Below are 15,623 nucleotides of genomic sequence, written 5' to 3' on the forward strand. Positions count from 1 at the left end.
ACAAGGGTGTCCTGGAGGGCCGGTGTCCTGCAAAGTTTAGTTCCAACCCTAATCAGACACACCCGGGCTAGCTAATCAAGCTCTTACTAGGCTTTCAAGAAACATCCTTGCAGGTGTGTTGAGGCAAGTTGTAGATAAATTCTGCAGGACATGGGCCCTCCAGGACCGAGTTTGAACACCCATGGTTTAGAACATGCTTCTTAATATCTTCAGTGTGTTCAGCAGGAAAAGGAACCTCAAGTAGGTTTAAAACAAATGAAGGATATCATTTATTGTATGAGCTATCACTTTAATTGAATTACCAAATGCTCTCATATTACTTAAACTTTAAATAAAGTAAAATAAATTAATCATCACAGTGTCTGATGTTGGCAGCAGCTCTAACCACATTTTTCTGCGCTGATAACCAAAGCTTGGCATCTCTTGAAGAATGACTGTGCTTTAGCCACGTCATCCAGCTGGCCATCTAACAGCTCCAAACCCCTCCGCCCAACCTGTGCCCAATTTTAAAGAGAACCAGAGCTGTACTCAACACCTTTAACACCTGCCAAACATGCAGATCTGTCACCATGTAGCTGGAGAGTGCAATGAGTTTATTAACTGTGTGCCGCTGCTCTCATTTCCCTATGGAGAGCTGCTGTTTTTCAAGTTTAGATATTCGTTTGTGTGTGACTTAGATCTCTGCTGTTTCAGTTTTTCCCTTACTTCAGAAATTCTTATGATAAGACATGTCAGTTTAGTCAGACTTTTGTTATTTTCTTGTGCCGCTTGTATAAAATTAATACTATTATTCTACAGTGTATAAAAAAAGTTTCGTACAGATGGTGTTTTTACTTAAGAAGAAAAACACTTTAATGCAAAGTCCAATCAGTTCCTCTATGTTGGCTTTTTTTTGCAATGCTTTATTTATTACGTTTTTTGTACAATAAATTGCTCTGTTAAGAAAGCATTTGGAACGTAAATGTGATATTCAAAAGCTTTTGCCTTCTAGGTTGGAACTTGATTTACCTTCAAATTAATCACGTCTTTGCGATCCAAATTGAAAATCCATTAGCAGTCTATCTAGAGGGCCGTCAGACACTTGCTGCTGTTTGAATTAAATATCGCATAGGAGTGTAATGGTACACACATTCATACTGCAAATGCAATGTCGTTTAAACTGCTGCATGTGCTGAAATTTCTAGTATTCTGACATTTATAACCTCAGAGTTTCTCCCAGTTAATTTATAATTAATATATTGTATTATTATATATGTCTTACACATAACACATGCTTTATATCAAATGATTAAAATGAAATCAAACAGTGTATCATTGCTCTGCTAATACATAGATGTGTTGTTTAATGTGCTCGAGATGTGTTTGCTCAGCATACGTTTTACATTTTAGATTTGAAACTTACAAGTCAATGTTACAAATTCATGAGTACTTCAGTTTCACTTACATATCTGTTTAAAAACTTCAAATTTAAAAGATATTGCTTCTTTTTATCTCACAGTTTTGACTTTTTCTTCAGTTATAGTAAGTAAAAACAATTCTATTAAAGCCATTAGAAAAATAAATCTATTTTATTATGATTTACATCATAATTCAGAAACAGAAATACAGAATTGCAATATATATCATTAGAATTTCAAGAAAAAAAATCCTCTATATTCTGTTCAATATATTATGTTCTGTTTATTCTGCATTTTTAACTTTATTTCATGTAATTGTAAGCTATCCACTCAAAATTTGGAGATAATAAGGTAAAATGTTAAGATAAAAACTAGACACTTTAGAAAATAAGTTTATATGTTACACTTCTGACTTTATATATTCACATTATGACTTTTATAATAAGAATTCTAATATTTTCTCACTACCATGACTTACAAGATATAAGCTCAAAATTTAAAGAAAGAAAATACTTAATTAAAAAAAATACTTTGGTGACGCAGTGGGTAGTGCTGTCGCCTCACAGCAAGAAGGTTGCTGATTCGAGTCCCGGCTGGGTCAGTTGGCATTTCTGTGTGGAGTTTGCATGTTCGCGTGGGTTTCCTCTGGGTGCTCTGGTTTCCCCCACACTCCAAAGACATGTGTGGTAGGTCAACTGGGGAAGCTAAATTGTCTGTAGTGTATGTGTGTATGTCCTGGTCCATATTGGGAGTTGAGCACTGGGCTAACAACTCAGCTCATAAAAAAACAGATGTTACTAAACACCAATATGGTGCGCCCAAATATCAACTTCGATAAAGAGTAAATGGCCCTGGGAGTAAGTAATTAAGTAAAAAAAAACTTAATTAAAAAACTGTTGTGAGATCTAAGAAGAAAATCAGAATTTTTAGATGAAAAATCCAACCCAGGCTCGTTCTGAGAACGTAGTCCCGGGGACGTTTCTGGAGACCGTGAAATACGTAGCCGGGGGTACGTAAGGCTGCATTTCATTTTTTTAAGCGAACGCTGCGGGGCGGTGTGACGCCGTTCCCTTCGGCGCTTGCCGGCCGGCCAGCCGGCCGCTCGACTCCGTGTGGAGGGCTTTCCCGCTGCAACCAGTTTGTCCGGTTAGCTCTTCGTGTACTCTGGCGGACTCGAGGCGCAGAGAGGGGCTGACCACGACGATGACGACAGGGTCCGAGTCCGGGGAAGAGCGGTTCCATAAATCAGGTAAGAAAACAAAAACAAAATCCAAAAAATGAAGCGAACAAGTTCGTCACAGGGTGAGAATGTGGTCAAAATCCGAAAACATGGTAAAAATCAGACGAGGGCTTTTCTTTTTCTGAACGGCTTTTGTGAATCGTCGTTGGTTGGGTTTAGGGACGGAGGAGGGTGGGTCAGCCGATTGGCCGGTCGCACGGTCAATCATTCTGTCATCCAGGCAGACAGGCGGAAGGTCGTTCGACAGTTGCCTCTAGCGGGTTTACGCGAGAACGGCGTGGGAAAAAGCGCGCACAGCGGCCTCTCGCGGACTCGCAAAAACAAAAACTGCACAAATACGTACCTCCCGGGACGTATTTCGCGGTCTCCAGAAACGTCCCCGGGACTACGTTCTCAGGATGAGCATGGGTTGGAAAAATCACAATTATTATTTTATTATTTAAACAATTATTATTTATTTAAAGAATTTTTTATTTGGTCGCAGAAACAAGCTTCCGTGCCCAATAGATGTATGTTTTGCCAATATGTTTTGCTTGCAATTAATTGAAACATAATTGAGGGTTGTGGACCGAAGGTAAATATATCAAATTGTATTAGAAATTTGCCATGGATAATCATTTTTTTTTTTTAAATATTATTTAGAAATAAAAAGAAAGAATTACATCAATCGTGTTTGGCTAACTAATGCAATATAATGTTTTAAATTTTATATTACCTTATTACAATGAACACAAACAATTTCATTTATAACACAGTGGAGTTTAATATAAATCAGATTCATTCACAACATTTAATTAAAACATTTAATTCAAGCTTGCTTTTTTGTAAGAATAAAACAAACAAAACATTCCATCAAATTAGAATTGGATAGAATCTTTTTTAAAGCCCCCCTGACCCTCCCCTTCATTTTTCCTCTCTTCTCAGATGGGATGACAGGCCAGATTAAAGGTTGTCATGGGCCAACTTTAGCCTGTGGCACCTAGTTTGGGCATTTCTCGTTTAAACCATAGACTGTAAAAAAAATGGACGTAGTATCAATAATGTCGCCCATAGGTTTCTGAAGAGCATAAATAAAGCTACAAGTAGACGTGGCCAACATTGCCATTTTTTTTTTCATGCGTCATCGCACTGACCCGGGGTGACCAAATAAGGGCAAAGAGGCGAAGCATGATCGGAGCTTCAGATACCTGCTAGCATTTTGCTCAGCAGGGCTTTTCTTTGGGAGAAAAGTGCATTTTAATACTTCCTTACCTGTGACTCGTTTGTGTTCTGACCACATGGTTATCAATAAAGTGTTTAGTCTTAGTACTTTGAGCCACTAAGTTTTGTTCTTATGACGTTTTTCTACAGTAGGAAAACACAAAAAACTCCCAAATACATCAAACATAGTCTGTGTGTTAGTTATTGCAAGGCAATTTATAAAATCCAGGCATAACACTGTATGACAATGTTTCAGATGACTGTTCTATAGCCTACAGATAATCAATCTGTCAGATTCTGGAGTGCATTCAAGTTCTCAAGAAAAATATAAATGATAAATGATCTTAAGTTAAACAAATACATTTATAGAGATGGTATATAAGTATATAATTTCACTCACCTGGGAAATGGAAGCCACGTGAATGGTTTGTGAGCACAATAAAGTGCACACAGCATGCCATATTATATGATAATTATAGGAAATAATTCCAAAAGGCAACTGACTGTGTAAAGCCACATAAAACAAAACAAAAAATATATATATATAAATATAATATATATATATATGCCAAGCTCAGCGGCTAATCAGCCGGAATCAATTGAGGTGACATGACGGTGACAAGCGAGACCCAGCTGTCACAGACTTAATGTAACTTAATAAAAACAAAACAGTTATAAAAAGATATTAAAAAAATTCACCCCCTCACAGTTGTCATGAAGGGTAATATTAGCTATATGCACAAAATCCATCATTTGTACCAGGCTGTAAACATGTTTTTATCAGGTGTAAAGCTGGCCAGTTTAGCATTGCAGTCAGTGAACATCTGGAGTTCCTGGAGCCAGCCACCCAAAGGCCAGTCGATGAATTGCAGTTTCAGTTACAGTTACACAGAGGCAGAGCGGGATGTTGCCGCTTTGTTTAAATGTACATAAAACTTTACCCCAGTTACAACTTTCAACAGCACCATAAAATATAACATGTCACTAGTGCAGCATTATTTTATTTTAATGCAGATATGATTTGTTTGGTAAATCACTATTTACTTAGGAAAAAAAAAGATTTGTGTCCACTGTCCTATTCGAGGTAATATACCAGTAATGTCAAATGACCACCTCAATTAGAGATGTTACATTTAATTTAAAGTTTGAGCAAAAAAAAAAAATCTTCCAGCTCAGCATTTGTGTGCTTTGACTGTCGCTGATCATTTCTTGCCATTCAGTTGGTTTAGTCCAGCTCGGAGCTCAGACTGATAGATTGGATGGACTGTTGTTACCTCCATGTCCTGCTTCCCCATAGGCACCCGACTCCTGCTAATGTAGGTCACCAGGCCTCCTCTGTTACTGCTGAGTAATGAGTGTCTAATCAGCTCCGCTAATTAGCAACCTGCCGTATGACTTGGGGCACCTCGCACAGCTTGACGGGCAGAACCACATCCTTTACGCTCATCCAGAATCATTGCAGACTATGAGATTAGATGGTCAGACATTCTTCCCTCAGCAATGCAGCTCCAAAGTAACACCCTTTATTCCTGCGTACGGATTTAATTAAGGAAGCACAATATGCCACGCTATTGCAGTTGCAAAAGTACAAGTAATTACTCTAATTAGCCCAGAGACTTCCTTAAAAGCCTCTGCATTGTAAAACAGCCTCCCATGTCAGTTGACTGAGGTCTCGTAAGTAGAAGGAACTCTTAAGTCATCACTTATTCTGAGCATTAATTGACTTCACGGGATAAATTTAGCCGTGTTAATGTCCGCTATGAGGTCAGTCATTGTGGGTTTTAAGAAGTCCAGTTTATGTGACGAGTACTATGTGTGCATGTGTGTGTGAGAAAGAGAGAGCATGTGTGAGCGGGGGAAGGTCTACGTTTAGGTAAGTCATTGTGGGGTTGCCATGGTAACAGATTTGCAGTGTAATATGCCTGGAAAGAGGGGGGGGGGGTGGTTGTGGATTAATATTATATATTTTTTTCATATTGTTTTGTCTATTGTTGTTTCCGGTAACCTTCTAAAGACTGATTTGCAGTCGTAGTTTTTGCACTTTGATTGTTTAGTCATACTTTTTATTCTTTAACAAATCTTCATCAAATCATCACCTTAGAATTATAAGCTTCTATTTGACATTAAATGACAACTTATTTACATTATGTGATGTTTTTTTAATGAAGTTGTTTACATTTTAAGACTTTTTATTTTAAAAAAATAAATAAATAAAGGTTTTATCTACAAAGTCTAACTCTAGCTCGGCTCTATAGGGTTCTTTCTGTGAGCCAATCAGGATTTCGAATGCACACACGAGGACCAATCACCATCATCTTTTTTGTTTTGTTTTTGCCAGTTTACAGCGGGAAAGACCAGAAAGTAACACAAAATCAGAGTCGACTAAATAATGCTGCACCACACAAAATTGAGAAAAAACCTGAAAAAGAAAAGATAATTGGGATTTAGAAGCATGTTTTAACATTGAAATTGAATGTTACATTTTACATTGTTGCAAAGGAAACAGTTATTAAAATGTAATGTAATAAATGTGAATTACTTTTATTTGTGTATATATAATCAGTGAAACAATGCTTAGTGTTTTTTAAACTCATTTGCTCATTGTCTGTTTTCATTTAAAGTCTTTAAATTTGATATTAAGCTTGCAGGGCAAATACTTTATTCTAAAATATAAATACTTTATTCATGGGGCAAATAATTCGATAAATATAACTCAATAATTCATATAAAGCATATAATTCAATAAATATTCCATATTAATTACAAAAAATTAACATCTGAACTGGACAAAATATTTAGCACAGCCTTGTATGCTTAATTTGAACAAGAAAAAATATTTATCCTAAAACATTAAATGTTATAGTAAGCAAAAAAAATGTAACTTTCTCAAACATTAACATATTGTTACAACACCAACTTTTTTTCTTTTTTTTTTAATTAACAAGCAGACTGATTGTATTTTTTGATAAGTAATGCTTCAATTAATGATCTGCCAGACAGAACCTTATAATTCCAAGCGGAAAATGACTTTTCAGAATTAGAAGCTTCTATCTGCATTTGCTGTTTTTTTTACCCCAATTTGCAAATGTAAGAGAATTTTGATCATTTACATTTAGAGTAGATTTACGATCTCTGTCATGTTAATGTATGAAAGACAACTGTTACACACAAATTGTTTGCTATATGGAATGCAAAAACTTTGGCGCTCAATATCTCAAAATCATTTAGAATGCAGAGAGAACCAATTCCAAGGTGACGGGATTGTGACTGTTATATTAGATTTTCTTAAACTTTAGCTATTGCTCAATTTTTTTGTTGATGATATTTTGATTAGTACATCATTTTTGTTTGATTCTGTAACTACTGATGCATTTCTTCCCATTAAAGAATAAAAAAAGCTTTTTTCATAGAAAAAAAACACTGTTTAGTACAAATAATATACAGTGCTCAGCATAATTGAGTACACCTCATTTTGAAAATCAATATTTTTATTTTTATTAGTGAATATCAGCAATGTATTTTTGGTGCATTTAAATAAAACAGGTTTATTAAACAGATATAATTATAAAAAAAATATTTTAGTCACCAAATATATTGCAAAAACAAATGACAACCTTCATTTTTTTACTTCTTGATTTTTCCTCTTTTTAAAATTTGTATTAAAATTTTTTCTATAACATATCAATTTGGATGTACTAGTAAGTTTATTGTACTTATTGTAAGTTATTTTGTTAGATAAGAGCCAGATTTGGCTTCAGTACTGATGAATATTATGGATATGCACAAATATAATATTGGATAGCTTATTAATAAAAATATGAATTTAAAGGATAGCTTTTATAAGGCGTGTACTTGTATATGGTGAGCACTCTACTGTAGATGTTTTAACTTCAAAAGGGTTAAGAAATCAATATTTGATGGAATAACTTTCATTTTCATCACCACATTGTTATTCTCATATGTTGTAGTTTTCATTTTCTCTAAATGACATTATTTGATTATTATGACTTTATTTCTTTGAAATCTAAAATAAATTACTTTCATAAGGACATTTTACTCAAACGTATACCTAATAAATACAGTAAACGCACAGATTTTTTTTTTAAGTTTCATACTTCTCATACTTACAGTAGTTGTTCATCACAGCAAAAACCCTTTGTGAACATTTTATTTCAATGATTTCACTATGGAGATTAACACTGCTGTCTTGTCAATCCCACATGTAAGGCAGCGCAATTCATTTTCTTCCAATTCAGATTCATATCTGCTCGAGCTCTTCAAACGCTCTTGGAGATTCCACCCTAAGCAGACTGAAAATCCCAGACAAGGATTGGAGGATTTGCAGATTTGTAATACTGTTTCTGGCATTACGAGTGCACATAAATATTTCATCTTGTGGAATTTCCTCAATCCCGCATTTTGATGGTTTTATCGGTTTATTGACGATGAAATGGCAGAGTTACATCCGCATGTGCAATTGAGGTTTGTTTTTGTAATCCGTCAAACCATCTAATGCCTTGACTATATGCCAGGGGGACAGGGCTTTGACCTTTAACTTTATGATTAAAAATAGTAAGTGAATGTTTATTTATAGTACTTGTTCTTTGCTTTTAAAGGTGTAGCTCACCCAAAATAATTATTCTGTCATCGTTTATTCACCTTCTTGTTCCAAACCTACTTGAGTTTCTGATCACAATTTATATTACTGCTACTGTACTTCTATTTAAAATAATCATTTGGTTCTCTGTACATAGATATTTTTTCATTGTACTTGTATTTTTAAAAAGTGCCTGCATGCGATTGCATCCGTTATTCTCATAATTGTTGACCCATTACTCATACGTTAACCCACCCACACCACCAAACCTGCCACTAAGGCCCAATCCCAATTCTATTTTTGTACCCCTACCCCTTCCCTTTGGCTCTTGAAACAGAGTGTGAAAGGGAAGGGCTTCAAAATTTACCCCTAAGAATTGGGACAGCACCTGCACACGTCATCATATGTCATTGCAATCTCTTACTTCATATGAGATCGACGTTGGCGACTGCTGTAGTTATTGCAGTTGTGTTATTTTTTGGTATTAATCTTCTGGAAATCACTGAAGGCAACGATATCATGTTTTCATAACGCTATAACGTAGCAATAAGATCATAACTGTATTGTGCATTTACACTGTAGGCCATATTCATCTATGTAAACACACGAAAACAACATTAACATTATAGCAGACACTGTTAAAAGGCCTTATCTAGCCAGTAGACATTTCCGATAGGGTATTTGAGTGCCATCGAGTGGCAGATGTGAAAGTATGTTGTTGGACTTCAATACAGGAGTTATTATTATGGATTATAGATAGCAAGATTTAAAATGCTAATTTGTACATCTCCTTATTCTGTGTGCAGCCATGCTGCTCTTGTAGATAGTGTATTCTGGGAAATTTTCTTACCCCTTGGTTTCGAGTGTGGTCCTGAAAAATCTCTGTTCCAAGGGGTATCTTGCACTTCCTCTTAGTCCTACACCTTCAAGCTAAAGATAATTGGGACACCCCTACCTCTTCACATGAACACACAAAACGAAGGGGAAGGGCTAAGGGGGAGATTTGGGATTGGGCATAAAATTACCAATATTCCACCTCAATTACACTATAGTTATAAGAGATTTTAGATGGAATGGATGCAAATACAAAACAATAAGAAAACACCTTCATCAGTTTGACAAACACAAAATAAAATGTGCTAAAGACATCAAAAAACATCCTCAAAACAGACCAGACTCCTGATGAATTGAAGTGGTTCAATTGGAATATTATCAAGCTATATATGCAGTACTTTATATCTATACAATACTTTTGTACAATTTTAAATGTATTTTCCTCAGTGTCAGTATAGAGCACACGTTTACATGTCATGCTTGATGGCTCCTCAGCCAAAATATCACCTCGGATTCTTCTGTGCTTGTTGTGTGTGCTCCCAGAAGGTATACTGCACAGTGCTTGTGAACGTGCACAATTTACTGACACTAAGGAGAAGAAACTGCTGAATAAAGTTATTTTTGTATTATGTGCGCACAAAAGTATTCTTGTAGCTTCTAATATTCAGACTGAACCCCTGAAGGCATATGGTCTGTTTTGAGGATGGTTTTGTTTTGTTGATGAGTCAGGAACCTTGCAGTCTATGGAGGATGAGGGAGCTCTTAGATTGAACGTAAAATATCTTAATTTGGCTGAATTAACCCTTTAAGGCTGATTTCCTTTCTTCTATTCATAGTTTGAATAATGTTGAAGACAATTATCTATTGACTTCCACGATTTTTCCCCACTATAAAGGTCAACAGCTACAGTTTCCAACATCCATCAAAATATCTTCTTTTTTTAAAAGACGTCTTTAAGGTTTAAGTAACTTGAGGGTGAGTAAATGAGTAAATTTTGAGTTTTAGGTGAACTGTCCCTTTAAGCACTGCCTATTTTATAGCTCCGAACAGTGAATAACTCAGATGTACATTAGTCATCAGATGTGATTGGGTATCTTTGTGAAGCATGAAAATAGACAGTCTCAGAGTAGATGCCTCAGGGATCTGCCACTGCAGCAGAAAGTACGCCAGGCTCAGAATGGCTGACGTAATTAACAAACCACGCTCCGACCAATCCGTCAAGACCATCGCGACACTGAGGCGGAAACTTATCGGCTTATTCCGCAATCATGGCATCATGCATAACCAGTTCCCCAAAGCCAGCTTCACCATGGGGGATGTGGTGCCCCTTGTGAATTTGAGCCATTCTGTTCTCCAGTAGAGGCCCCAGGGCGTTTTTGGACCGCAGTGCTCCATGAGGAGTTGCTGTGTTCACTTATTATGTATGTGTGAAGCCATGCAGATGGAGGGTGGGAGATGTTCGCCAATGTCGGAGTTTCCACTAATTCCCATACTGCTGATGCGGATGCCTGTCAGCAAAGTGTCAGCACCAGTGTCGGGCATGAGCGTGGGCTGCCTTAAGTGAGTTTAGCTGTTTTCTCTCCTTGCACTCGCTCCACCTGCTTTATGCCTGACTGACCTGATGGAGTCGTCTCTTTATCTATTTAAAGAGATGCATCTATTATGTATCTATATTAAGGCTCTTGTGCACTGGACACATGTTGTCGAGGTCTGAGTGAATGGCATTAAGATGAGCAGTCAAAGAGATTGCTGCACATTTGGTTGAATGAAATTCATCATGGCATCTTAAGTCTTGTTATACTTAAATAATCTTAAGAATATTTAAGAATAACAGAATATTGGCAAAAATATGAAAGTTGTTATTATTTATTGTTATTGCAAGCTCACAAAAAATCATGTGTTATTATTAATAAACAAATATTTACAATGTAATTACTTTACATTGTTTCCTTAGTTACTCATTGATTTATTATTATGTGCAAGTGTGTCACTTCTTTTACCCATTTGTTCTGTTTATAGGCCTTCTATGTTGTTTGCAGTAGTTAAATTAAAATGTGTTGTTTGTAATTAAAGCTTTTATGGGTTATCTTCTATGTGCTCATTTGTGATTATCTGTATGCAGCAAAATCATAAACAAATAATCTTAATAGTTCTACAAAAGAAATTATTTTATAAAATGCATCCGGAATTTCCAGATTTGAAGATTAAACAAAACGTTTAAGAAAAGTAAATTTTACATTTAAATTTACATTTATTATTATTATTATTAATATTATTATTATTATTAAATAAAAATATATATTTTACACATACTCTAACAATACAATAACAGTTAAAAAAAAATCCAAATTAATAATGTTTAACAGCATTGAAATCTTTCACAATATTTTCTATTATTTTTTTCTTGTTTAATCATCTTGTTGTCTTTTATTAGAAGCCTGTGTCATTTCCTCTTAAAATCTTGATTGAATAAAAGTTGAATAAAAAGTCAGAATTTGCTAGGTCTATGAATAATTTTGGGATACACTTTATTAGGGACACCTTACTGGTACTGGGTTGGACCCCCTTTCGCCTTCAGTACTGCCTTAATCCTTCATGGCATAGATTCAGCAGATCATTTTGACTATGTCTATATGCCTAAATGAATTGAGTTGCTGCCATGTGATTGGCTGACTAGAAATTTGTGTTAACGAGCAGTTGGACAGGTGTACCTAATAAAGTGGCCTGTGAATGTGTATATGTGTGCGTGTAACTTTAAAAAATAGCACTGTCAAGGCTCACAGCATAGTTTGTTTCTGTTAAACGGGACCTGAAGGGTATTTTAAGCATTCCATTGTATTTTAAATACATTTGTTTAGCCTTGACAATTTATAACAAACCTTGTTTTTAGGGAATGAGACTTTAATTTTATAAGATACTTGTACTCCTATGTTTTATATATATATATATATATATATATATATATATATATATATATATATATATATATATATATATATATATATATATATATATGGAAACAACAAGTCACAAAGTTCAAAATGGTATATGCTATAGAGATGTGACAACAATTTGACTTTTGTTTTTTTGTTTTTCTCTAAACAATGCCGTTTTAAACTTTGTGACTTGTTGTTTCCAGAGTATGCAGTAATGAAATATCCTCTGTGTTGTCCTCCGTCCGCAGGATCTCCCAAGAACACTCTCCAAAACTGCAGATCCGGAGTCATAGCTACTTGCGGGCGGTGAGTGAAGTTTCCATCAATAGGAGCCTGGACACCCTGGACCCCAAAGCTCTGCTAGCCTCTCCCCAATATCGCTCGCGCAACGAGAGCTACATGAGGGCTATGAGCACCATCAGCCAGGTTTGTGCTCACCCCCAAACACACCATGGTAGCGGGGTGCAGGGGGAGGAAGGCCAGAAACACCCCAGATTAATCCAGGAAATCTAATTAAACCATGGAACTGAATTCTGATTCATCCACCAATGAAATGCATTTGAACCATTATCATAACAGTGTTCAATCACAAATGTACATGTCCAACATTCTCCATGTTTTGTAGAAATGGGGTGGCATTCATCAGACAGTTGCTCATCCATCTGAGGCACACTTTGTCCCCAAGCACACATTTGTCATGCCAATTAAAAAAATGGCAAATATGACATCACGCTCATTTGACGTGTGCTCTCTAATATAAGACCAAAAACAAAATGGTCTCCTTTTTCAAAACACTTCCTGTAAAGACTTTGTAGAGGCCACATGCTAGTTAGAGTTGGTGCCATTATTAATATTTTGTTGTAATTCTTTTTTTTATTATATGTTTGTCATGTACTGCCTACATAACAAAATATATAGTAATGTAAAGTAATTACTGTGTTTTTGAATTATATTATAGTAAATTGTAATTTACTTTATATAATCTAGTATTTATATATTTAGTGATAACTATAGTGAACTGAAAAACTAATAAATACTGTAATATACTTTAAATTTTACTACAAAAAAGCTGTTGTGTGAATGTGTGTGTATATATATATATATATATATATATATATATATATATATATATATATATATATATATATATATATATATAGAAAAAATATATAGCTTAAAAGGGCTAATAAAGAGTCAGAAGTCAAAATAATTAGCCCCCTTTTGATATTTTGTTTCTTTTTTTAATATTTCCCAAATGATGTTTAACAGAGCAAGGAAATATTCACAGTATTTGTGAATACAGTTTATAACTTTAAAAAATCTATTTTAAGGTCAAAATTATTAGCCCCTTTAAGCTATATTTTTTCGATAATCTGCAGAAAAACCATCGTTAAACAATAACTTTCCTCATTACCCTAACCTGCCTAGTTAACCTAATTAACCTAGTTAAGCCTTTAAATGTCACTTTAAGTTGTATAGAAGTGTCTTGAAAAATATCTAGTCAAATATTATTCAATAATATTAATCAGTTATTAGAAATGAGTTATTAAAACTATTATGTTTAGAAATGTGTTGATAAAATCTGCTCTCGGGTAAACAGAAATTGTGGAAAAAATAAACGGGGGCTAATAATTCAGGGGGGCTAGTAATTCTGACTTAAACTCTATATATTTATCACAGCAACTATAGAATTATTTAAAATTATTAAAGTTATTGATGTTCTTAGTATGGTTCAAAAACACTATAGTATGTACTATAAATTACTATAGTATTATTTCATGTTGGTGATTACTGCCAGGTACTTGGCAGATAGGACGTCACACTGTCTTTTACACAGTAGCTATGTTTTCATCCACCTATTTTTATGGGCATTTTGGAATATTGCATAAGGAATGCTTGATGGAAATGCCAAGATGCGGATACATTTTGAAAATCCGAATCAGAAATGTATGCACACAGCTGAAAAGGAAAAACGTTTTATTCAGTAAGAAAAAAAAAGCACATAAACTACAATGGAAACACTTTTCCTGAATAAATTCTAAATATGTGCATTGAAAAAGTCATATAATTGTGTTATAAGAGATCAAGTGATGATAAAAAAGGAGAGTAATGGAAAGCATTACAAAACCAGTGGGCCAACCACATTGTGAAACATCTGAAGTGTTGTTTTGGTCATTCTTAAATGCCTTAACCAAAGTCGGTCATCGCAGTGGTTCAGTATTATTACCTCCCAGAACTATGTTAAGGATCTGTGCTTCCAAAGAGCATCTCCAAAAGCCACCACACGTTCACTGAGTGTCAGCATCATCTTCCAAGGCACAAGTAATTTATTATATAAGAAAAAGACTCAATCAGCTTCTCCTACCACAGCAAATAGCATTTTTCTTTTAGATATTTGGTGCTAGTTTTTCAGGAAGTGATGATTTTGTGCTCTTTGACTCATTGGAGGGAAACTATTCATTATTCGCAAATAATTTATACAATATTACAGTTTTTTGCAAACATTTGATGAGTATCTTTGGATGGAAACATAGTGTATTACTGTCTGTAAGATAGTGGTTTACTGTTTTATTTTGTTTATGTGGAAGTATTTTTTTAATTGATCCCAAAGCCAAATAATAATTGAAGTGTCAACTAGATGGACAATTTGAAAGAGTTCTGGTGTTTCTTCAAGCAAAAAACATCCAAAAAAGACCTTCACTTTACAAAATGACTATGCCCATTTATCCCTCATGAATGATCGGGGCAGAGTGTCGAGCTGTTGGCTTGTCCAAAATACCCAGTCCTCCACTTTCCACAGTTCAACCTTATCACGTCTTCTTTAATCTCCCACTCTCATCCACCCTCAGTTTCTGTTCCAATCAACACTAATGAAGATGTTGATGCTCACACACTCTCTCCATCTTCCCCCATGTCAGTAAACCCCACTTGAGGATTTCCTCCTATATTGTGTGTCTTATGCCATCATTTAGCTTGTCATTCAAGCCTTACCATGTTTCCTTTTTAACTCTTCCTCCTCGTGCCCTTTGCTTGTGTGTTTCTCACCTTCTCCTAATGACTTCTCTGCAATCTCCTGCTTCATTTTCCCTTCCTACTTTGTTTCTGCACTCTATTTGAAAGTTCATTGACTCGTTGAGCTTTTTAGCTGTTTTAAAGTTCATTTGAAATCATGACTTACTTTTTTATTTTTATTTTACTAGCTCACATTGCTAAATCTCTTTAAAAAAAAGTTTGTTTTGGTCATTTTCAATGAAAGTCTGACAATTTGCTTCCATAAGTGAAGTGGTGGTCCTTCTGTTGACGCAAACCTGAGGGCTTCCATAACAACTGCATATTAATACCCTCTCCAACCATTAGTTTGCTGTGTGGGAATGATGTTTTAAAGAAAGCCCCGCTTTCCCCCTACTTAATACTCCATT

At 35.2% G+C, this 15,623-nt stretch overlaps 1 protein-coding gene across 2 annotated transcripts in view; it reads left to right on the forward strand.

Moving 5' to 3' along the window:
* The window catches only part of dlgap1a (discs, large (Drosophila) homolog-associated protein 1a), an 86,151-nt gene that overhangs the window by 14,896 nt on the left and 55,632 nt on the right, over positions 1 to 15,623 (forward strand). For both annotated transcript variants that reach the window (XM_056476633.1, XM_056476642.1), the window contains exon 3: positions 12,453 to 12,630. In XM_056476633.1, coding sequence (XP_056332608.1) covers positions 12,453 to 12,630 — 178 coding nt within the window. The remainder of the gene's footprint in view (positions 1 to 12,452; positions 12,631 to 15,623) is intronic.

The sequence above is a fragment of the Danio aesculapii genome, chromosome 2, assembly GCF_903798145.1.
Source record: "Danio aesculapii chromosome 2, fDanAes4.1, whole genome shotgun sequence".
In the NCBI taxonomy this organism is placed as follows: domain Eukaryota; kingdom Metazoa; phylum Chordata; class Actinopteri; order Cypriniformes; family Danionidae; genus Danio; species Danio aesculapii.